At 47.8% G+C, this 23720-nt stretch overlaps 1 protein-coding gene across 1 annotated transcript in view; it reads right to left on the reverse strand.

The window, feature by feature from the left end:
• The window catches only part of KCNH4 (potassium voltage-gated channel subfamily H member 4), a 50177-nt gene that overhangs the window by 11117 nt on the left and 15340 nt on the right, over positions 1–23720 (reverse strand). The window contains exons 3-11 of the mRNA XM_053363768.1: positions 21291–21422; positions 19031–19158; positions 14601–14844; positions 11817–11974; positions 8104–8305; positions 7211–7405; positions 3924–4123; positions 3370–3619; positions 1819–2033 (exon numbers count right to left, since the gene is read on the reverse strand). Of these exons, the coding sequence (XP_053219743.1) occupies positions 1819–2033; positions 3370–3619; positions 3924–4123; positions 7211–7405; positions 8104–8305; positions 11817–11974; positions 14601–14844; positions 19031–19158; positions 21291–21422 (1724 nt within the window). The remainder of the gene's footprint in view (positions 1–1818; positions 2034–3369; positions 3620–3923; positions 4124–7210; positions 7406–8103; positions 8306–11816; positions 11975–14600; positions 14845–19030; positions 19159–21290; positions 21423–23720) is intronic.

A 23720-nucleotide genomic window follows, 5' to 3' on the forward strand; every position in this document is an offset into this window, starting at 1 on the left:
GAAAAGAAGCAGGCTGTTGTTCATAGAATGTTGAATTCTGTGTCTGTATACCAATTCATGAGCTTAAATGGAATCACTGAATACATCAGCCCCACTTGGGGAAAGCCTTGTTTGGGGTTGCTATCACTGTATAGGTTGCTAATTGTTTAACCTAGACTTATGAAGCCAGCCAATGCCAACATGTGGCATTTTGCTGCCCAAAAGAAGGACTCACAAACACACACACTGCTGCAGGTAACACTTTAAAACAGGTCTGGGTAATCTGTGGCCCTCCAGATGTTGTTCGATTAAAAGCCCTATCAACACTGACCATTGGCCTTGCTGGCTGGGGCTGATTAAAGCTGGAGTTCAAGAATATCTGAGGAGACACAGATTGACCATCCCTGCTTTAAAAAATCCTGCTGAACCATTCAAACCCCAATTCCTGCTTTTATCTCTCACCACCACAGAATCATAGAATGGTAGAGTTGGAAGGTACCACAAGGGTCATCTAATTTAACCCCCTGCAATGCAGGTGGAACAGTGTGTGATGCCAAATGCAGGGCTTGAACCCATGACCCTGAAATTAAAAGTCACGGTCTACCAACTGAATAAAGAAGACCACTTCCTTGCATGGTAGCGCTGGCCTGCCACCAGTCACGTATGGTGGCCCCCTAGGGTCACTGTTAACCTCCTGAACTCTTTGCCTGCCTGGGCCTGCAGCCATGTTGAGGACCTGGCAAGGTATGGTGCAAGGCTGCATTCAAGTGGGGATGGGAGAGAGGGGCAGTCAAGCTGTGCAGGCCCTGCCATAGCCCCTCCTCCACCTGAACATCCGTAAATAAGAGTTTCCCAGGGAGACAGCCCCACAAATGCCTCCGGCACTCTCCCCTCTGAAAACACACACACCCAGAAGAGGCTCCCCCCCCCCATTTTGCAGAAATGAGGATGCCATCGTCTGCTGTGTATAGCACTTCAGAAACATGCAAGATACGTTTGACGAGGGGCAACAGCGGCGCAAAAGGCATGAGTGTGCAGAGATTCTGGGAACAGATGCTTAAAACGCCACAGAAACAGTTGCCTGTCTCTATCTGAAAAGCCACAGCTCAATGGTTGAGCCCCTGCTTTGCTCAGTTCCCAAGTCTGATCTGTGGCCCCTCCAGGTAGGGCTGGTGGAGGACCCTGTCTGAAACCCTGCAGAGTTGCTGCCAGTCAGTGTAGACAACACTGAGCTCAATGGATTGTTGGTCTGGCTTAGTATAAGGCAGTTTCCTATGTTCCTATGAAGGCTAGCTGGATCTGGGGAACAGGTGGAGGAAATAGGTCAGACTGGATGGGACGCTTTTCACATCATTTGCCCTTGACTGCTGTTTCTTTCACAGACTGACAGCACACACGCTCCTATTGTATGATGGCAGGGGCTAGGGCAGATTTAACCCTTTGCTTCCTGCTATGCTCTTAATCCAGATGGGGCCTCCTTCCCATGCTGGCAATTAATTTTTTTAAAAAGAGCTTTTCACCCAGGACAAGCCACACGATAAATGTGGCCCTAGTCTCTCTCTCTCTTTCTCTCTGCCTGCGCAGGGAAAGCGGCAAGATGCAAATGGTGGAAGGGTGCTGATGGAGTCGGAAGCGCTGGAAACATGGATTCTCATGGTCTGGGAGTAATGATGTTGGATGTGGTGTCTTTAGCAGGGGATGTGAATGATTCCTGGGGAAGGGGAAGGGTCTGGTCTTGGTGGGAACTGGCCCTGTGTGGTCAAATGGCTAGAAGTACAGGTAGAAAGGGGGCAGGATAAGCGGGGATGACGGTCACCTGCAGCACACAAACACCCCTACCTCAATCTCGCTGCCCTCCCGCAAGTTGAAGGTGAGGTCCTGGTGGATGTCGGCCATGAACTTGGCAGAATATTCGGGGTACAGCTCCAGCACCTCGAAGAGCCCGCGCAGGCTGATGTACTGGAGGTCGCAGTAGGTCAGCGCCTTGACGTCTGCATTGGTCTTGATTACTTGGTCTTTATTGGGCAGGTCAGCCCCAATGAGGTCCCCTTTACCTAAGGAAGACGAGTCAGGATTTGGGGAGTGCCTGAACGGGGTTGGAAGCAGGGAGGCCACTTGTGTGTTCCCTCATCTCTCCCCCACCTTCTGACGGAGGGGCTCAAACTGGGAGTCCCATGGGCCGGGGTTGAGGCTGGGACTAGCCTAGTGAGCTGTGCATGCTTTGAGGTCTCAGAGCCTTTTCTAGGCTCACAAAGGGTGTTCCTTGTGTCAGCAACATGTCTCTGGACTGGACAGCAGGAACCTGGATTTCCCTGTCATGAAACCAAGAGCTGTTGCCTGCTTTATGCCAATGGCGTATTCCAGAACAGGATTAATATACAGCGGGGAACTTGTGGACCTCCAGGTGTTGTTTGTCTCCAACACTCCATGAGCCCTGGCCAGCACTGCTAATGATCAGGAATGGATTAATTTGTCAATTTTGTTTTATCTCGGGGCAGATCCATGCTATACACTTCAAGCACATTTAATGCATGTGGCCTCCCCCAAAGAATCATGGGAGCTGGAGTTTGCTGGGAATTGCATCTCTTTGAGGGTGAAACTACACTTCCCACGATTCTTTGGGGGAAGCCATGCACTTTAAATATCTGTTAATGTACAATGGTACCTCGGTTTACGAACTTATTCCATTCCGGAAGTCCGTTCTTAAACCAAAATCATTCTTAAACTGAGGCACACTTTCCCTAATGAAGCCTCCCGCTGCCGGTGCCCATCCACTGTTTGGATTCCATTCTTAGACTGAGGTAAAGTTCGCAAACCGGGACACTACCGGTTTTGCGGAGTTTGTAAACTGAACTGTTCTTAAACCGAGGTACTACTGTACTTCCTGGTGTGGATCTGCCCTCAGTTTCTCAGTTTTCATATCTTAAATTCAGTTTTCCACATTTCCTCAGCAATTTGCAAATTTAACAGAAATCCTCAAGAAAATCAATCAGCATTTTAGTACAAATTTCTTATAATAAATGTATTTTTGTTTGCAGTTTTGTCTAATGCACACATTCTTGCAAACAAGTCCCTCTAGCATAATGAATTTTTGTAGTTAGTTTCACCAATATATGCATTTCTGTGCACATTTCCCCCTAACATACACATTGTTTTGCAAACTGCTTGACCAGAGAACTGCATCGCAAAATTTGGAGAAGTGCAGATTTCATGTATTAGTTTGAGAAGCACAGATCAGATAGTTTCTCATTAAAATGCAAACAAGACTGATTTTTGCCCTAGTCCCAACACAGAGCCTATTTGTGGCCCCAGCCTGGCCCTAATACAGAGACCACCCCCGCATCCCCAAAGAGACACAGATTGCACTGTGTGGCTCTCCCAGAGTCTTACCTAAAATGGCCAGTACAATGTTGTCCTTAAGGACTTCAAGGGAGCCTGAGCAGACAAAGTAATTTGCTTGCAGGGCGTCTCCCTGGCGGAGGAGATATTCCCCGGGGGCGCAGAAGGATGTCTTGATGTGCAGGGAAAGGGCGCGCAGGCAGCCGCGGCTGGCACTCTCAAAGAGCGGCAGCTGCAAAATGTCCTTGTTCAAGTGCATGGCGATGTCCGCTCGTAGTTCATCTGGGAAGTCCCGCAGGAGCTGAAGGGAAAGGAGGAGCAGGGAGCGTCAGCACAGGGTTTGGTGCAACTGGAGTCCACTGTGCCACCACAACCCACAAATGGGCCGGGGTCTGACCCCCAGGCTCCTCTCACTTTCCTTAATGCAAAAAGTCAGATTTTGGGGGGAATCTCCCAAATCATCGTGACCCTTAGAAGGGGGTTAATAGTATTCAGTCCTATGAACATCTGGTCAGAAGTCAGTTTCATTCAGTTCAGTTGTGCTTATTCTATAATAAGGGGGCATAGGAATCCAGCCTAAAACTGACAGAGCGAGCTGCCCTTACCTCATTGGCATCAATGCCGTTGTTGACAGACCACGTGGTCTGAAAGTACTCCAGCATGCGCTGCTTAAGCTGCTGGGGCAGGCGGTGGACACGGATGAAGTCCTTGAGATCCTTCATGCGGGTGTGATAGAGGGAGCGTCGCGAGTACATGCGCTGGATGATAGCTGTCACGTTGCCAAAGACCACGGCATGCATCAAAGCTGGGACAGAGAGGAGGAAAGGGGCATGAGAGAAGAAGAGCCCTCTTAGGCCTATCTAGATTGGCATCCTATTCCCAACAGATGGAACACAAGTCAGTGTGGAGTAGTGGTTAGGGTGCTGGACAAGGAATAATAATAATAATAATAATAATAATAATAATAATAATAATATTCATACCCCACCCATCTGACTGGGTTGCCTCAGCCACTCTGGGCAGCTTCCAACATCAAATAAAAACATAATACCGTATTGGCCCGAATATAAGCCACATCCGAATATAAGCCACACCTTTAAAATTCAAGGCGAAAAAAGAAAAAAAAGACAATACCAGAATATAAACTGCTCCCTTAAATTTTTGCAGGCACTCACACTCGTTCCGTTTTACCATATGTCTGTTTCAGCGGCAATATCGTAAAAGCCAATTTTTGTAAGGGTGCGAAATTAAGCCGCACTTTAACTTTTCAGTGTCAGAATTTAGAAAAAAAAGTGTGGCTTATATTCAGGCCAATACGGTAAAACATTAAACATTAAAAACTTCCCTATACGGAGCTGCCTTCAGATTTCTTCAGAAAGTCATATAATTGTTTATCTCTTTGACATCTAATGGGAGGGCGTTCCACACGGTGGGTGCCACTATCCGGAAGTCCCTCTGCCTCGTTCCCTGTAAGGGAACTGTCACAAGTGAGGGAACTGCCAGAAGACCATCAGAGCTGGACATCAGGCTGAACGAAGGGGGTGGAGACGCTACTTCAGGTATACAAGGCCATATAGGGCTTTAAAGGTTAGCAACAACACTTTGAATTGTGCTCAGAAACTTGAGAAATCAGGGTTCGAATCCCAGCTCAGCCATGATGCTCACTGGTGACTTTGGGCAAGTCACTGTCTCTCAGCCTAACCTACCTAACAGGGTTGTTGTGGGAATAAAACAGAGACGGGGAGAAGCCTGTGTGCCATTTTGAGTTCTCCAGAGAAAAAGGCAGGATATAAATGTAATGTAATGTAATGTAATGTAATAAACTAAACTGAACTAAACTAAACTAAACTAAACAACTAAACTAAACTAAACTAAACTAAACTAAACTAAACAACTAAACTAAACTAAACTAAACTAAACTAAACTAATTTTTTTTATATAAAAAAAGCAGGGCATGAAAGCAGCAGTTTTTCATCTGTTGCTTATCCAGAATGGCTAGTATTCCAGAAGTAGACTGCTTCTGAGCCTGGAGGTTTTATCACTGCTAATAAAGCTAATATGGGCCAATTATTTCTGAGCCTGGAATTCCCCTGCCCTGGACTGCCCTATGAGAGCATTACGATAAATTTAGAAACAAAAAATTAAAATTGGACAAAAGTAATAAACCACCCACCCCCTCTATTTCTCACTCTTCCTGCTTTACTCTCAAAGGAGAGTAATCTCCTCGTCTCAAGTTCTAAAGCACAGCCATTTAGGTTATCTAAAATATTTTTGCCTTTGATGTGACCTGAACATGCATTTTTCCAGTCTATGGGACCATAACGAAAGTCACTTTATGACTACAGCGCTTCCTTCTGGGGATGCCTCTCTGACTTCCACCTCCTTCTCATGATCACCCAAGCAGCACTTGGAATAGGACGGCCGTAGCATATTCCCAAGACTTAACTCCTTTTCAGGTCTGGTATCAGGGCCAGCCCTATCATTAGGCATGAGGGGAAGGGCTGTAGCTCAGTGCTGGAGCATCTTAGCTTCAATCCTCAGCATCTCCAGGTAGGGCTAGGAGATGCTCCCTGCCTTCTAATCCTGGAGAGCAGCTTTCAGTCAGTCTAGGCATCAATGGGCTAAATAGATTATTGGTCTGGCTCAGTGCAAGGCAGCCTTCCTGTGTTCCTAGGCATGGCAAAGCAGCTGTCTCAGTCAGAAAACTATGGGGCAGCAGCCATCCCAGCTGCTCTGCCAGAGGACAACTTAGCATGCCACACAGTTTGCTTTGTCACCTCTAAACCAGGGGTGGAGAACCTCCCACCTGTGGGCCAATCTTGGGACCCTAATTTGGCCCAAAAGGCCATTTCCCCCCAAACCACGCCCACCTGCTGACCAGCTGACATCAGCTGAGTGACAGGCATGTGCCCCCTGCACCTCTCATTTTCTGAATTACACTTGTTTCTTTTATGTCCATTTTACAGATGGGAGGAACTGAGGATGAAAGAGAGAGATCAACAGACCAGAGACATATAATGAGTTGCCGGCAGACTGATGGCTTATCCATGCTTAACTTTTGCCCCGCTCTTTCCAGACACAAGTCTGTGCTTTAAAGCTCTGTGTTCAAGCATGGTCTCCCACCTCACCCCCAAGATATTTCCCCATGAAAACCTGCTTTTTAGTGCTCAATTGGAACAATTGGCAATTTGGGCTTTCTGTGGATTGCCATTTGCTCCAAATCCAGCTTTAAAAAACAGGTTTTTGCAGGGAAAGCTCTGGAGAGAGAGAAAAAAGTGTACTCAGAAACAGAGCTTTGAAGCATGGACCATGCCTGGAAAGAGTAGAGGAAAGCTAAGTGTGGATAAGCCCCAAGTCTTAACTATCGAAGCTCACCTCTCAAACCACTTCAAAAAGGCACCACATGCATACCAAAGGCCACAAGGTGAAGATCACACCCTCACATTGATCCCTGGACTCTGGTCAACTAACAGCACCACTCAAAGCCCCACCCGATTAAATTATGAGCCCAGGTATGTTGCATTGCATAGTAGTGGGCATGGTAGTGGGTGGTAGTGGGCTTGTTGTTGTTGTTGTTGTTGCCTAATTTATTCTACTTTTGCTTATCTTTAGGAGGGGCAAAGCACTCTGCACCAAACACGTGCCCTATTTTTAGCATGTGAAAATATCCTGTCTAGCAGTCCCCCATCTCAACCTTGTCTTTCAAGACTTTGCTAGGCCCTGCCCACATTTGCGAACGATAAGGACTAGAAACTTGCTTTCTGGCAAAATGGAAACCAGGTTTATCTGGATGCTAGACACCAGCGCCAAAACCCTATGCTCCCCCCCCCCACACACACACAGTGTGCTTGTTGTTACGAGAGATATGCAGCCCTGCCTGTGATGGACTTACCGCCAATGAGCATGGTGCAGATGGAGAAGATTTTCTCGGCGTCCGTGTTGGCGCACACGTTGCCAAAGCCCACGCTGGTCAGGCTGCTGAGGGTGAAGTAGAGGGAAGCGATGTAGGCGCTGCGGATGGAGGGTCCTCCCACAGAGCTGTTGATGTACGGGGCCTCGATCCGCTTGCCCAGTTCGTGGAGCCAGCCTGCAGGGCACAGTGAAGAGTTAATCCTGTTGCAGCAGGTCAGACTACATCCGGCTATCAGAGAAAGGAGCAGATGATGCAGATACCAGGGCCTTCCCCCTCACTCCAGAGAGTTTCTCAGAAAAAGCTCCCACAGAAGGGGAATCCCAGAAGCCAGCATTGCCCTCACCAGTCTGCAAAGCACGGATGAGGAATATGTGGCCCTCCATGTTTTGTTGGACTCCAACTCCCATCAGACCCAGTCAGCATAGCCAGTAGTCAGGGATGAAGGGAGTTGGAGTCCAACAAAACATGGAGGGCCATAGGCTCCATTCCCCCGGCTTACACATTCATGTTTGAAAATGTAAACATTTGCTTAAAAGTTAGAAAACTGCTCCAGAGATTGGGGGAAGAGGAGGTGTTGGTGGTGTTACAGACACTAGCCCTTCTGTCCCTTCCAACATCAGCTTTCTGCTGGGTCAAACTGAACCATGCTGTAAACATGCAGATCTATGTTATTTTCTTCTTCTTGAAAGGTTGCCCAAGGAGTAGAAAAGAAAGTGTGTTTGTTTAAGCCCTGTTGCTCAGTGCCCACTCCTTTCCCAGGATGCACAGCAGCCTTGCTATGGGTTCCCACAAGGAGACGCATGTAGCGCCACTCGGAGCCACACACTCAGGGTTTCCATGAGGAGGGCTGCCCAGTCGTTCCATAAGCTCACCAATGTCCCAGGTCACTGGATCGTTGCTCTCCTGCCGGCCAATGACATACCAGATGCAGGCCATCCAATGGGCCAGGAGGGCGAACATGGACATGAGCAAAGTCAGGACCATAGCACTGTACTGAGAATAGCGGTCCAACTTTTGGAGGAGACGGAGCAGGCGCAGGAGGCGCACTGTCTTCAGCAGGTGCACCAGATAGGTCTGGGGAAGGAGAAGGGAGAAAAATAAATCAGAGTGGGTCATAGACATTACATGCTCCCCGGTTGGCATTGACTTGTGACGGGGCCTTCTCTGTGGTGGCTCCCTGTTAACAGAATGCTCTCCCTGGTGAGGTGCATCTCCTTCCCTCACTATTAACTTTCAGGAGGAATTAAAAAACATCCCTGTTTACCCAGGCATTTGATGACTGAAAGATACTGTCCATGACACCCTTGAAATTATTAGTTTGAGATGGTTTTACGTGCTTTTAGATGTATTTAATTGTTTAAAATATATTTTATTTTTAATTGTATTGTTTGGCCACTGCTATGTTTGCCACACAGGGCTCCTTTGGGAGCAAGGGTGGGATATAAACTTAGCTACTAACTAAATAAAACCTTGCTTTTTGTCTGTTAGACTATTAAGCAAGAATGGTAACTTATCCAATGGAGTAGTCCATGGTCAATGGCCAAGGGATGATGGGAGTTGTAGTTCAGCAACCTCTGGATTTGTAATAAAAGGAGCAAGTTTGATCTTTCCTGCTGATTATACCAGGTGCTCCCTTTTGTGTTTGTCTTTGCCTTCTAATTTGTTTATCCTATTAGGCCAACTAAGTACTAACAGGGCATGCACTCAGCTTCACAGGAACCTTGTCTTTTTCTTTTCGTTTTTAAATCCCATCCAAGAAGTGTGCAAATGCACACACTCAGGCAACTGCAAAATTTCAGCATGCAATTTTTAACATGCAGTTTTCTGGGGCAGTGTGTGTGTGTGTGTGTGTTGCAAATATGAGGGATCGAAAGGAATATAAAAAGCCACACTCCGTTTAGGAGTGCACCACAAATAATTACGAGCATGGCTGGGGGGGGGGGAAACCCGAGAGCATTGAGGAAGCAGTGGGTGTGGAAAGGGGAGTAGCAGAAAGTGACGATTGATCCACCCACCTAAGAACACCAAAACAAATCATCTGTGACCCTGAGTGGAACCCAATTTTCCACTGTTTATCAGATTATTCCTGCATTGGGCAATTCTTGTGTGGGCAAGTGTGGGTAACAGTGTCAGACTAGAACTGCAGAGACCTAGGTTCAGATCCCCTCTCAGGGCTTAATTGTACTTCATAGTAACAACATGGTTAGAGTTTTCTTTTTTAAAATAGATAGATAGATAGATAGATAGATAGATAGACAGACAGACAGACAGATAGACAGACAGACAGACAGGCAAGGCAAGTGGCTGGAGGTGGGGGTAGTCATCAACAGCACAGCACACAGGGGAGGGAGGTTTAAGTCTTTCCTCCCCAGCTATGATCTTGGCAAGCATCACACCACTCCAATGGAAATTAGTATTAGGAGGGCAGGACTCCCATTGGTGCCAATACTGATTTCTGCAGTACTTCCTCCTCGCCCACCCCCCACCCCCCGGATGATTATGGCTAGGTGGGGAAGAAAGAATTCAACTGGCTCTTGTACTGCAGTGACATTGACTATCCCACTCCCCGTACCTGATATTTTATTTTAGAAAGCCTGCAATGTGATTGCTCATCACAGCATTAACATACCATGCATTTAGACCTGAAGCTGAATGCGTGATCATGGGCCAATTGCTACAACTCAGCCTGGCTTACATCATAGGGCTGAGATGAGGATAAATGGGTGGGGAAGAAAGGTTTTTTTCCTTGGGGGCTATAAATGGAATAAACAAATAAATCATAGTCCGCAGATGGACTCTTTCCCAACACCCACGACAAGCGTCTTTCCTAAGTCTTATTCTTCTTAGTCCTTTAAATTAAGAGGTGCTGGTAGTGAGCATTAAATCTGAAATCTTATTCTGCCATTGAGCTATGGCTGTGATTGGCGCTTGAGAACAAAGATTAAGGTAACTGGGGCTTACAGGAGGGGCCTGAGAAAGATGCTCTTCACCTCATCTCACCCCCAAATTGTGCAAATTTTTGAGAGCTTAAACCACATGAAGAATGGTTGTACCAAGACAAAGTTCCTCTGTGCACATGCAGAGTGGATCCCCATCACAACTGAGTAGCCACAGCCAGCCCCCATTGTACTTCCAGAATTTAGATTTTGTGACTTCACAGCAGGCTAAGGCTGTGTACACATACTATGACTTTAAAGCACATTCAAAGCATATTCGATCCCTCAAAGAATTCTGGGCACTGTAGTTTGTTAAGGGTTTCTGGGAATTGTAACTCTGTGAGGGTAGACTAAGGTGCCCAGAATTCTTTGAGGGAAAGAATGTGATTCAAATGTGCTTTAAAGGTATCGTGTGCACACAGCCTTGGGTTCTGCAGTTCTTATTTCAGAAGCTGGTCATTACAGTTCTGAGAATGGAGGAGTTGCCGTTTGCCAGGTCTCTGGAGGTCTTGGTTCAAACTCCCACTGTTGCTGGACTGAGGTGAAGTTGCTGTTACTTTGAAAAGCAGGTGGAATCTGACAAGATTAAATTAGGAAGCAAGGAGTTCAAACCTAGTGACCTCCATTTGCTCAGCACGCTGCCAGGAGAAAGCAATGGCTGGCTAGCAACTGCATAAGCTTCCTCATTAGTCGAAGGTATCATGTTAGCATGAGACACTTCGTCAAGCTGCTTAATGAGCCCCCCGGGAAACCGAGGCTAAGAAATAAAGGTGCATCCAATAGCAAGAAGCAGCAGAGGCAGGGTGTGGGATTAGCTACAGGAGAAACCTTGCAGCAGGGCAGAGAGAACAGGCTTCATTTAGTTCAGAGATGGAGAGCCTGTAGCGCTCAAGGTGGTACTGGACTCCAACTCCCATCAGCCCCAGCCTGCAAGGCCAGTGGTCAGGAATGATGGGAACTGAAGTGCAACAACATGTGGAGTGCTATGGGCTCTTCTACACCCCTGATTTAGTTGATTTAAAAACAAAATTTGGAGCCCCTCTGAAATCAGCTACTAACACGTGTGTGTGTGTGTGTGTGTGTGTGTGTGTAGAAAGTCAGTGGTGAAGGGAAAAGGAATGGCATATCTTTCAGAAGGCATGACTGACTGGTTGGAGCCCTGAAAAGGAGTACTCTATATTGCCACTATTTATTTTTGCAGGTAATACTTATGAAAATAATACTGACCTACCCTATAAACTCACTGTGAGATCTGTTGAGATAATAAAGTGCTATAAAAATTATGTTTTTACCATTGTTATTGTAATAACTGTGCCTCTGAGGACGTGCAAAATTATCTTCTGTCACCACTCGGTGGCCAAGTCACCTTGCACCCATTATGGGTGATGTTGCGTGGGGCATTTCTCGAAGCTGCTTATCATTTCTGTGGTGCTTCATCATGTGCAAATCACTTCTTGTAATGAGCACATTCCTCCTTGCAAGAGCAGAAGGGACCTGCTTCAGATCAGGCAGTTCAGAGGGCAGCACCTCCAGGCAGACCTCTCTTTTTAGAAGGAGGCTGCTCAGCAATTCTAGCCGAAAAGGCCAGAGGCCCTTCTCAGCGTTCACCTCTTGCTGATTCAGAGGGGCAGATTGAAAGGCAGACTCACCACAGGGACGTTGAAGGCATAGAGGAGGTCAAAGGGCAAGGCTGCAATCAAGTCCACAAAGAACCAAGTCGCCACATAGTGGAGGCAGATTGAACGGGTGTCATAGACCACCTGGCCCGACTGGCTGACGTACGTGGTGCGGAAGTTCAGAATAATGTCTATCAGAAAAAAGGGGCAGTAAGTTCACAAACCAAATGTGTGCTCCTGGTCACGTCCCCCAACCCAGGCAGTGACAAGGCCACGTCTTCCACATGAAGAGAGACACGTGGAAGCCTTATATCAAATCAAGCATGCAAGCACAACGTCACACCTTAACAACAACAACAACAACAACACAAAGGCATACCTAGATCTCTTCCTAGTTCAGGTGTAGGGAACCTTTTGCCTGCCAGATGTTCCTGAACTACAACTCCCATCATCCCTGGCCATTGGCTGATGGGAGTTGTAGTTCAGGAACATCTGGCAGGCAAAAGGTTCCCCACACCTGTCCTGCATCAAGCGAAAGGGCCATACAACCCCAGGCTCTGCCTCCAAAGGAAGTTCACAAGCAGGGCAGCAAGCTGGAGATAGTCCTCCAGAGTTTCGTCTCCCTAGCATCTAGTACAGGTGTGGGGAACCCTCTAGATTCTGATGAACTACAACTCCCATCAGCCTCAGACACCATGGTCAATGGCCAAGGGATGATGGGAGTTGTAGTTCAGCAACCTCTGGAGGGCTGGCACTTCCCCACCATCTATTAATCACAATTAATAATACCTGAGGACACATCGAAATATCAATTCTGCTGCACATCGAAATCCATTTTGAGTCACCCTCTATCTCTCCCCATCAGGTCACTTTGGAAACTTGCAGATTTGTGAAGGTGCCTGAGATTCTCTAACACAGTGTTTGCAGTAGCACCACGAACTATGATTCCCAGAATTCACTGGGGGAAGCCAGGCATGTACCAGGTGTGATTAGTAGAAATCTAAGAGTGGCACGGTCCCAATTTTCTCCTTGCCTGCCCACCAGTATCCAGTGTAGCTGAATGTATTCTACTGTGTTATGCTGCTGATATGGAGCCAATGAAAAGCTGTAAGGAGGCTGCTGTTCCTTACCTATCCCCTCATTAAACCCATGTAGTTATGTGGCATCTCATCTAACACCTCAAAGGCAAGTCTACTGCATCCCCACACCCCAGGGAAGGGAACTCCTTTGGATGTTCTCAGAATCCCCATCCAGAATAACCAATGGTCAGGGCTGTTCTTTGACAACTTGGAAGTTGCAAAAAGGATATTAGTAGGCAAGAGGATTTGTTCAGCTGATTCAGCTGCTGTTGGTGGTATGTATTTTTGTGTTTATATTGTAAATTGCCTTGTCAACTTCGGATGAAGGGTGGTATAGAAATAATAGTAATACTACTACTACTACTACTACTAGTAGTAGTAGTAATAGTTATAGGAGTAATAATAGGAATTGTAGTCCAGCAATATCTGGAAGGCCACATGTTCCCAATCCTGGCTATAAATGGAGTGAGCTCCATTTAATCCAGTGGGGAATCACTTCTGAACAGACATGACAGTAATTGCCTTGTAATTGTTGTAAACGGAAGAGGAAACATGCCATAATTTAATAACAATTGAGGGTCGTTGAAAATTAAGCATTTTCTTTATTTTGCATCATATTTGTTACATGAACTTTGACACCTGTGGTAGTTTAGGGGAGCAGGGACAAAGCACCAGCACTTTATTTCACAGCAGCGTCAATGACGTCATAATCTGGGCATTCTCTGCATGCCAAATTAATAAGCTTTTCTCAGAGTGAAACCCTCCAAATCAGTTAAATGGAGGAAGAGGTACGTTGTGCTAGCATGCATGGCAAATAGTTGAGGCCCGGGACTTATCCACACTTGTTCTGATGCTTTCCCCAAGGGAAAACCGCTTTTTGACGCTCAATTAGAGCAATTCGGAATTTAGCACTTAAAGAGTGAGTTTTCCCTGGGGGACAAAAGTGAGGCAAGGGGAAAACCACTCGGACACATGCCTAGAAAGTGCAGGTCAAGTGGAAAACTGCTCAGACCCATGTTTTCTAGGCACAGAACAAGTGGAAGTGTGGTGCAGTGGTTAGTGCACTGGGATAAAACCTGGGAGACCACAGTTCAAATCCTCACTCAGCCATGAGGTTCACTAAGTGACCTTGGGCTAGACACTGTCTCTAGGCCTAACCTACCTCACAGTGTTGCCGTGTGGGTAAAATGGCTCAGACAGAAATATATATAACCTATGGATAATAATTGTAATCATAATAAACCAAAAACTGTCATGTAGAAAATTCCCAGAGTCCCTTTCTTAGACCAACCAAAATGTCAGAAAACAGCAAGCAAGCTTTTGCGTTCAACAGAACTCTTAATCAGGATGGATGTTAAAGCCTCAATACCATCAATGGTGAAAAGTTCGCGTTTATTGTATAGCCCTAGACTGCGCACACATCTTACATTTGAAACCCCCCCCCCGAGAATCCTGGGAACTGTAGTTCACCTCTCACAGAGCTACAATGCCCAGCACCTGTAGCAAACTACAGTTCCCAGGATTCAGGGTGGGTGTGTTAAATGTATGGTGTGTATGCACTGCCTTAGGCAGTGTTGCTAACAGAGACTGCAATGAAGGGCACCTCCACTGCAGTGTTGTTTGACACCCACTTCACATCCCTGTGCAGGTTTCACCTGAGCTAGATAGCCCCTATTGCCCACCAGCAGCAGCCCCAACCCAATGGCACCCGGGTAAAGCACAGCTTTGCAGTCCTCACCAACGATGAAGAGCATCTCGACAACGATGTCGCTGACGATGGTGCTGCGGGCAGCCGCCAAGCTATCCTCCGTGTCGGTGAAGCAGACGTTGTACGGAACGGTCACAGCCACATAGAAAGTGGCCAGGAGGATGAGCCAGTCCCACAGGGCCTTAAAGATGCTGTAGTGGAGGAGGATGAAGCGCGATTTCTGCACCGAGGCCACTTTGTACTCTGGCACGGAGGGCTTGTTCTCAAAGACGTTCTGGAGGGCACAGGAAACAAGAAACCCCTTTTGAGCACCCAGCACCATAGACCTTGGCACCACGGGGGGTGGGGGATGACAAGACCTTGGTCACCCAAGGGTCAGATCCCCCTTGCAGGCATCCCTTTGGGGGCTGTGTGCTAGTAGTGGGCATGGGCTCCAGAATCAGTGCAACTCATTGAGGCCATGAGCCCTGCAGGTTGGACAATGGCTGATACACTGCCTCTGCACATGGAGGCTTCATTTAGTTATCCTGGAAATTCTGATCAGCTAAATAGCTGTGGGAAGTGAGGCGGAATTTATGTATGTGGTTTGGAAACTCGGGGCCTACCTTTAATCCCAACTTGGAATAGGGGACCCATATTATCACCAGCACCAAATTCACAACCATATACATCTTTCTCCTCCTCCTCTGTGTGTTTCCTCCCAACAATCTTCCTCCTCTTAAAACAACAACAACAACCCTGCAACCTTGAGACAAAAGACGAAAGTGATGATGGGTTCCCACCCTCAGTTGGGGCTTGTGGGTCAGGACCCACCACTGATCCATGCCTGCGTCAGAGAGACACGGAGAAGCCTTGAGGAACGCCAAAAGAATGCCAGTAGTGCAGATTGCAAGCTACAGTCATACCTTGGATTCCGGACATCTGGGTACTAGAACGTTTTGGCTCCCGAACATTGCAAACCCGGAAGTGAGTATTCCAGTTAGCAAATGTTATTTGGAAGCTGAATGTCTGACAGTGCTTCCGCAGCTTCTGATTGGCTGCAGGAGCTTCCTGCAGCCAATGAGAAGCCTCAATTGGGTTTCTGAACATTTTGGAAGTTGAACTTTCTTCCGGAACGGATTCCGTTTGACTTCCAAGGTACGACTGTATTGTACAAAATTCTGTCTTCTCTTACTGCTTTGCTTTCCAAATAGTAGCCAGTTCTGGAAATCAGAAGGCAGGGGGCTTTGTGCCTTTCCCCTATACAGTACTTTGCACTGTCTTTACCCATTGGGATAATCCTCTGTGATCCTTTTGGGATCACTTTGTTTGTAGGCATATTCCCCCTAACACACACAAAAAAGCTCCTTAGGATGGACACACACACACTCCATCCCAAGTGTGGATGAGGAATAGGAAGCCAGACTCCTGCAAGGCCTGGCAACCATTATCAGCTTTGTGTTAAGTAAAGTCTCTGGATTTGCTCGTGGCAGGGAAGGGGTTTGTTTTGACCCAGCCCGTATTTGGATTGTATGGTTTGCAAGAGCAGCTGCTGTGGCTGCTGTTCAACACTGTCTCCCCTGCAGACCGCCAGCCCCCAACCACTACCAGCCTCCTTCCCTCAAACAGAGCAAAGCCCTTTAATCTGCACTGGCGTTGGGTCATTGGCAGGAGGGGGCATGGGGAACAGCTGTCAAGGCATATAGAGCATCAGAGGAAAAGAACAGAGGTCTTGGCTGGTAAGGGGTGGGCTCTCAATAGGGTTGGCTTTTGCAGCTACTGCCAACCCCCCCACCCTACACCACCCCCAATATACACAGGTAACAAACTTCACCAAGTCCTGCAGCAAAATCAAGCAAACAGCTCTCGCATAAATAATCTAGGAACGAGCTTAAAAACCCAACAACTGGTTTCAAAATCAGAACAAGCCACAAATGAAACTGGCTTCTCTCGCCAAAGCAGAAGACCATTGCCTGCGCTGCTTATGCAACAAAAGAAAAAGTCTTGAAATAGACTAATACTGAGCAGATGCCATACATTTAAAATATAGTGTCCCCCCCCCCAGTACTGGGAACTGTAGTTCTGTTGCGGGATGAACTGGTGGTAAGAATGTGCTTTCCATGTAAGGTGTTTGCAAAACCTTATGTAGAATGCACAGCAACTACTGCCTTACTGCACCCCAGTGTAACAATGGATTAGGCAGCACCAAAAGCAGCAGTAATAAAACAAGCCAATTCTCTCTTTGCCTTTTGCAACCCGGCAATAAAGACATCAGACCCTAGCCTTAGTCCTCGGTCCACCAAGTAAGTGACCCAAGAGATGTGGGTTCACATTCACTCTCTCCCTGCTATGAAACAAAGAATCTATGTTGAGTCTCAAGATCGGGTTCCACCTGTTACCCTTCACCTTAACAAGACTTTGTCCTAGACCTTGTGGTTTTACACTGCAGAACAGAGCATCTCTGAGCATGCCTAGAGCTCTTTCTCTTCGTCTCAGGGGTGGGGAAACTGTGGCCTTCCAGGGGTTGCTAGGTGACTACAGCTCACATCATCCCCGGTCATTGGCCATGCTGACTGGGGGGCGGGGGCGGAAGTTGGGAGTCCAACAATTTTTGGAGGGCCACAGATTACCCAACTGCTATGGTACAGAAATAGCTTGGATGGCAGCCGTGGCCAGTGACATAGGCAAAAATGTGAAACATAAATGCACAGAGTTTTTTAAAAACTGGGCAACGGCACGCTGCCCACCCATGACTCCCATGATCTCCTGCCCCCTTCCCCCTTTGTTTTGACTGATTGGGGAGGCTCAGGAGTCACGGACAGGCTGCCGTTGCCCAGTTTTTAAAAAACTCTGCACATTTATGTTTCACAGGGTGCAAAAGAAGGGCTTTGCACCTTGCCTGGCAGAGAAACCACACGCCTTGCACCCCTCCTAGGCAACGGCCGCCCACCCGCAACTCCCGAGCCTCCCCTGATCTGTCAATACAAAGGGGGAAGGGGGCAGGAGATCAGGGAAGGCTCAAGAATCATGGGCAGGTGACGCACCGTTGCCCAGTTTTTAAAAAACTGTGCGCATTTATGTTTCACAGGATGTGAAAGAAGGGCTTTGCACCTTTATACAATATGCATGCGTGCTTGGGCCCAGGGTCTTTTGCCTCACCATCCCCACTACCGACTCCCTGTTGCTACTCGGCTTCAAAAAAAAAAGTGTCCCCGGATTCACTGAAAAAAATCTGGTAACCATAATCTAGTCCAACCCCTTGCAATGCAGGGATTTCAGCTAAAGTATCCATGGCAGGTGGCCATCCAACCTCTGCTTAAAAACCTCCAAGGAAGGAGAGTCCACCCCTAATCGTGGGAGTCTGTTCCGCTGTGGAACAGCTCTTACTGCCAGAAAGTTCTTCCTGGTGTTTAGTTGGAATCTCTAACAAAACTCCACAAGGCCCCAAATCAGGCGGTGGGCAGTCCTTGCCTCGTTTTGCTCTGCCTGGGCTGCTCCTGGCTGCTCTGAGTCTTGAGGACACGCGCCTGTTGGGTTGCACTCACTGCTGGGAGAAATCGCAGGGCTGCCTCGCAGGGTGACCCTCAGCAAAGGCATTAATGGCCTTCAAAGTGATGGGCTTAAGGCTATTAACACTGCAAGCCACTGGCGGCTGCCCAAAATCATATCTGTGGGCTGCACATCTCTGGGGTTTTTCGCTCTGCTACGAGAGAGCATGTGAATGACCCCACAACACCATCAGTTAATCCACAGAATATTTTTTTTTAAGCCTCTAAGGGCCCCTCCAGAATGGTGTTTTTCGTGAGAGTGCACTATTGCAATCAACGCAATAATAACAGTGGCTATTGTGCAATGCTTCCTCAATGCAACTGCACCATTGCCTGGAGGGGCAGCCTTGCACTATAGAGCACACCACGGTGTAGAGGTTAGAGTGTCAGGCTAGGGTCTGGGAGACCAGAGTTCAAATTCCCACTCAGCTGTGAAGCTCACTGGATGACCTTGGGCCAGGCACTGCCTCTCAGCCTAACCTACCTCACAGGGTTGTTGTGAGGAGAACATGGAGAGGGGGGAAAGCTATTCCCTTCCCAGAGTTACAATTTCCAGAGTAGTTTAGCAGTCAGTCCGTCTTCCCAGGGAACTCTAGGAATGGTTGCCCTGTGAGGAGAATGGGGGGGGGTCTCCTAAGAAACTCTCAGCACCCTTAGCAAAGTACAGCTCCCATAATTCTCTGGGGGAAGCCGCGGCAACATAGTGCTTTAAACGTATAGCGTTGTGGTCTCAGTCTTTTCCGTGCACACCCATCCTTAAGAGGTCCCTTGTTCAGAACGGAACAATGGCCTCTCAGAATAAGGTGTTTGTGGGGAGCAGGGACAGAGGTGTACGCCTGTCAGTATGCAGACAGTTGCATAGTTAGGGCCGCAAGGATTAACCAGTCACCACCATCCCCTCCTTAAAAGGCAAAACAAGCAAATCATCTTTACGCTGTTGATCTTCATCTCTGTCCGTTCCTTCTTGCTGAATTGGCTGGCGAGGTGGTGCAAGGCTGTGCGGCCTTGCTTCCTGGCTGCCCGCAGATGGGAGCTCCCTGCCTTCTTACAGCGGTGCTTTTCTGGAAGAAGAAAAAGAGTGGGACAGGTCAGGCTCAAAATTCCCTTCTTAGAGAGGGAACACCTTGTTTTGTGTGGATTCTGACATTGCCCTGCTGTATCCACCCCCCTTGGCTTTCCTTCCTGTTCCTGCTTCTCAGGCTCCAAGCTGAAATGCTGACCTCAGAATCATATGTGTGGTTGGGGGGGAAACCAAAAGTGGCAGTTAGTTGCCTCTTTGGGGCAAACTCTGCTAGCCATGGATGCGATTCTGTGGAGTGTTGACAAACCTGTCAGCTATAGGGTACTCATAAGCAAGGCAGTTTCGAAAGCGAAGTGCTAGGTTGGCTGCAGGTATCTAACCATAGGAAAAGAGCTAGATGGAACCTTGTGGGCTGATTCCGTCCAACAGGCTGTTAATGACAGAAAGTCGGATTACGTCACTCTGAATACCCTGCAACATGCTAGATGCAACAAGCAGTGAGCCAGCATGTGATATCACCTCCAGCTCATTCTTTTGGGACACAGAGCCCTGTCATGATGACACAGTATAGCAGGTGGAAGAGGAGAGGTGTGGAGAGGCCAGACAAAGGCCTGTGAATGGAGGGGTGTCCTGTTTGTCATCCTTTGCCCCCCAAACTCACCGAACTAAACCTTCAGTAGCCTGGAACCAGGTGTGTGGGTGCACCTGAATAGGATGCAGCTATGGGCAACCTGAAGAAGCTCCATCAACCTTAAAAGCTAGCCTAGAGTGATAGAGAACGTTCCAGGAACACCCTCTTCACTGTGAGATTCTTTTATTTTTGGGGGGGGTGCATGTGATCTGTGAGTTTGCTTGGGCCCTGGCTGAGAGCCAGGATGAATGAGTGGAGGTCAAAAGTTGTTGTGCAGGGAGCTGCGTTTACAAGAAGAAAGAACTGATATCAGTATGGATGGTTTTATCGTGCCCTTTTTCTAAATTTGTTGTTGTTTCTGCACATTGTTTGGAAATACGTTTTCATATTAAGCAGTACCGAAATGGTCTGAATAGAATGATAATATTTTTTTTAAAAAAATCTTTCCCGAAGCTATTTTGGTCAAAGAATTACCCGCCCTGTTCTGTAGTGATGGAACATCTCTGGGTGTAAGGATAGTGATGACCTTAATCTAAGAACAGCTGCTCTTCTAACCCCATGGAGTCTTCCTCAGCTAATCCAAACAAACGCTTCTACAGCTTGCTCTCAGTCCAACAGTGATGAAGGGAAACCTCACAGGAACCTCAAGCAGCCTTCCAAAAGGGTTTTCCTACTCCCATTCATGGGAAGTCTTTCCGGCAGCAGTTTGAGCAATGGCCAGCCATCGGATGCCTGGGGGACCCTGACCGGAACAGCAACTCTTTCCCCACTTGCGATTCCCAGCGACAGTTGCCTCTCAAAGCGGAGGCAGAACCTGGAACGAGGACGGAGACTGCAGCTCACATCACCCATCACCAAGGACCATGCAGCTAGGCTGCTGGCAGCTGGAGTTCCAACAATACTGGGAAGGCCGCAGGTTCTTGCTGAAAGGGGGTGAGCATCTCCTGTGCAGGCATAAAGGTAAAGGGACCCCTGACCATTAGGTCCAGTCGTGGCCGACTCTGGGGTTGTGGTGCTCATCTCGCTTTATTGGCTGAGGGAGCGGGCGTACAGCTTCTGGGTCATGTGGCCAGCATGACTAAGCCACTTCTGGAGAACCAGAGCAGTGCACGGAAACGCCATTTACCTTCCCGTCAGAGTGGTACCTATTTATCTACTTGCACTTTGACATGCTTTCGAACTGCTAGGTGGGCAGGAGCAGAGACCGAGCAACGGGAGCTCACCCTGTCACGGGGATTCGAACCGCCGACCTTCTGATCGGCAAGTCCTAGGCTCAGTGGTTTAACCCACAGTGCCACCCTTGTCCCTTGGTGCCAGCATATACTATGCCTTTCCCTTTGAGAGGGATATATGCATGCACACATCCCAGACGAAGCCTTGCAGAATGGGGAAGGAGATGCCCAAACCAGCTTGGAGCCAACGGCTGCTCTCTTAAGGCATACCCCTCGCTCGGTGTGTTCTTCTGCCAAGGAGCACTGCCGCCCCACCCATCTGCGACCCTGTTTCTGGAGCCCAGCCTGCCTCCCCCACCGAGGCCTCACCCTCCTTCTTTTCACTCGACTGGCTCTTTCCATGGCTCTCAGTGATGTCCTTGAAGGAGAAGAGAAAAAGGACCACCTCGCCTTTCTCGTTCTTGATAGGTACGATGTCCAGCAGGCACCAGAAGGCTGTTCCTGCACCAGGGAGAAAAGGGACAGAGCAGCATCACCATCTGCACCAAGGAGGAACGACAGCAGTCCCTGCCACGCTCATCTCTGCAATCCCCACAAACACCTCCCTTGCTTCCTCAGGGGTATCTGAAGCTTCAGCAGCTTCAACCAGAACCAACCCCATAGAATTTCGCCTGGATAGCTCAGTTGGTTAGAGTGTGGTGCTGAGAATGCCAAGATTGCAGGTTCAATCCCTGTATGGGACAGCTGCAGATTCCCGCATTGCAGGGACCCTTCCAACTCTACAATTCTATGATTCTATTAATTTCTTCCTGGTGGTTTCCTTCAAACGTGCCTTCATGCTTAAACTGCCCATGATCAGCTTAGAATGGCTCTACGTTTGGGATGATTCTTCTTACAAGGAAAAAGCAGCCTGCACATGCTCAAAGGCACTCTGTGCAAGTTTTTTGGGGGGAAGGGGGAATAAATTGTTTCCTTCTTGGCAGTGGGCACAGGAAGATACTTTGCACAAGCTCAAATGTGCTTTCTAAAACAAAAAAGGACACCAACCCTATAGAAATGCCCTTGTACTGGCTTGATCACAGATGCTATGATCTGACCCAAGCGAGGTTGAGGAGGAAGGTGTAGCAATTGCACATCTGGTGCCTGGGCTTGAGAGGGACTATCAGGGGTCAACAAATTTTTTCAGCAGGCGGCTGGTCCACTGTCCCTCAGACCTTGTGCGGGGCCGGACTATATTTTGAAAAAAATAATGAACGCATTCCTATGCCCCACAAATAACCCAGAGATGCATTTTAAATAAAAGCACACATTCTACTCATGTAAAAACATGCTGATTCCCGGACTGTCCGAAGTCCGGATTGAGAAGGTGATTGGGCCGGATTCAGCCCCCAGGCCTTAGTTTGCCTACCCATGGACTATATGGTGCAGTAGCAGCTTTAAAAAGTTAACACTCAAGTCTCAAGCTGATGTTGAAAGAGAATCAGTGAGCGCCACAACACATCTGAACAAATGCTTCCAAGAAGCGACAGTAAATATCAATAGCCAAAAAGCTGTACGATCAGCGTAAAAACAGCAACACCATTCTAGCAGATTAGAATTGCATTTGTACGAGAAACCATGAGAGCGCAAGAGGGATAAAACAATAAACTACTAATAATACCCATTTCATCAGCCCTATTCAGATCTTTCCTAGCCTGGAGATATGGTTCTTACACTAGTTTTACTTTTTGATATTCCTCTGATGAGGACATTTGTTGAAATGTGCTGGATGATTAATTTTTATAAATACATCCTTTGGCAGCTGCTTGAGAATGACCTCTCTTTTCTTCTGTTTGGGCTATTTTAGGAGGATCGTTGTTGTTTTTTAAAACGCAGCGGCAGCTAAGCCTTATTTGCTTAAGTAAATATAGGTAAAACGTAATAATAATATTAATATTTCCTTGTGAGTGCAACTCACATCTTTTCTAGAATGGAGGCATGGTTCTTGTTCGCTGCCATTTGTCCATTGGTATTTGACGTCTAGCCATAACACTGCAAGCGATAGGTTACGTGATGGCCTAGCCACTAGCCTTCAGCAGCTGAGAAAGCTGTTATTTATTATCTGGTGGCAGGCAGCTGACAACCTCACAGAACCCAGGTTTAGAGAGAGAAAAGGGCTGCCATAAAAAAAAACAACTCTCCGTCTCTCCGTATCCCCACGCACTCCAAATGTAGCATCTAGAACAAGCACCACACTCTTCGCACCTGAAAGATTTGGAAGAGCTAAATGCGGAGGTAGTTTCAGAGAAGAAGCTATGGTGGTGGGTTCTGGGTCCTGGAAAGATCTCACAGAGCTCTCATGAGATCTTGTGAGGCTCTTGCCACATCTACCCAGAAGCCACTTCCCTGGAGCTGCCACGTGTGCCCCTTCAACCCCCTGCTGGCACTGACATTGAAGGCGTGGCAGTGGCTTCCAGCAAGATCTCACGAGAGTTCCACAAGATCTCGCTGGAAACCAGAAGCTGCTGCCACAGCAGCCATGCAACCCCGTTAAACGAGGCTTTGGCAGCAGGGCAGAACCTTCCCATTTCTCTTCGGTCGCTGAAACAGGATGGGCAGCACCTGTGTTAAGGGGTTTGTTGCTGAAAAACAACAACAGCCGAGCATCTTAAACCATGTCCAGGGAAAAAATGCCAATGGAACCCTGGAGATATGAGACGCCCACCCCTCACTGAGAAAGCGAGTGTCTCTCTGAACACATTATTTCCCTTGGGCTCTCCAAGGACCCCAGGACCCCAGCATTGTCCGCTATGTGCCAAC

This window comes from Podarcis raffonei, chromosome 13 (assembly GCF_027172205.1).
Source record: "Podarcis raffonei isolate rPodRaf1 chromosome 13, rPodRaf1.pri, whole genome shotgun sequence".
In the NCBI taxonomy this organism is placed as follows: domain Eukaryota; kingdom Metazoa; phylum Chordata; class Lepidosauria; order Squamata; family Lacertidae; genus Podarcis; species Podarcis raffonei.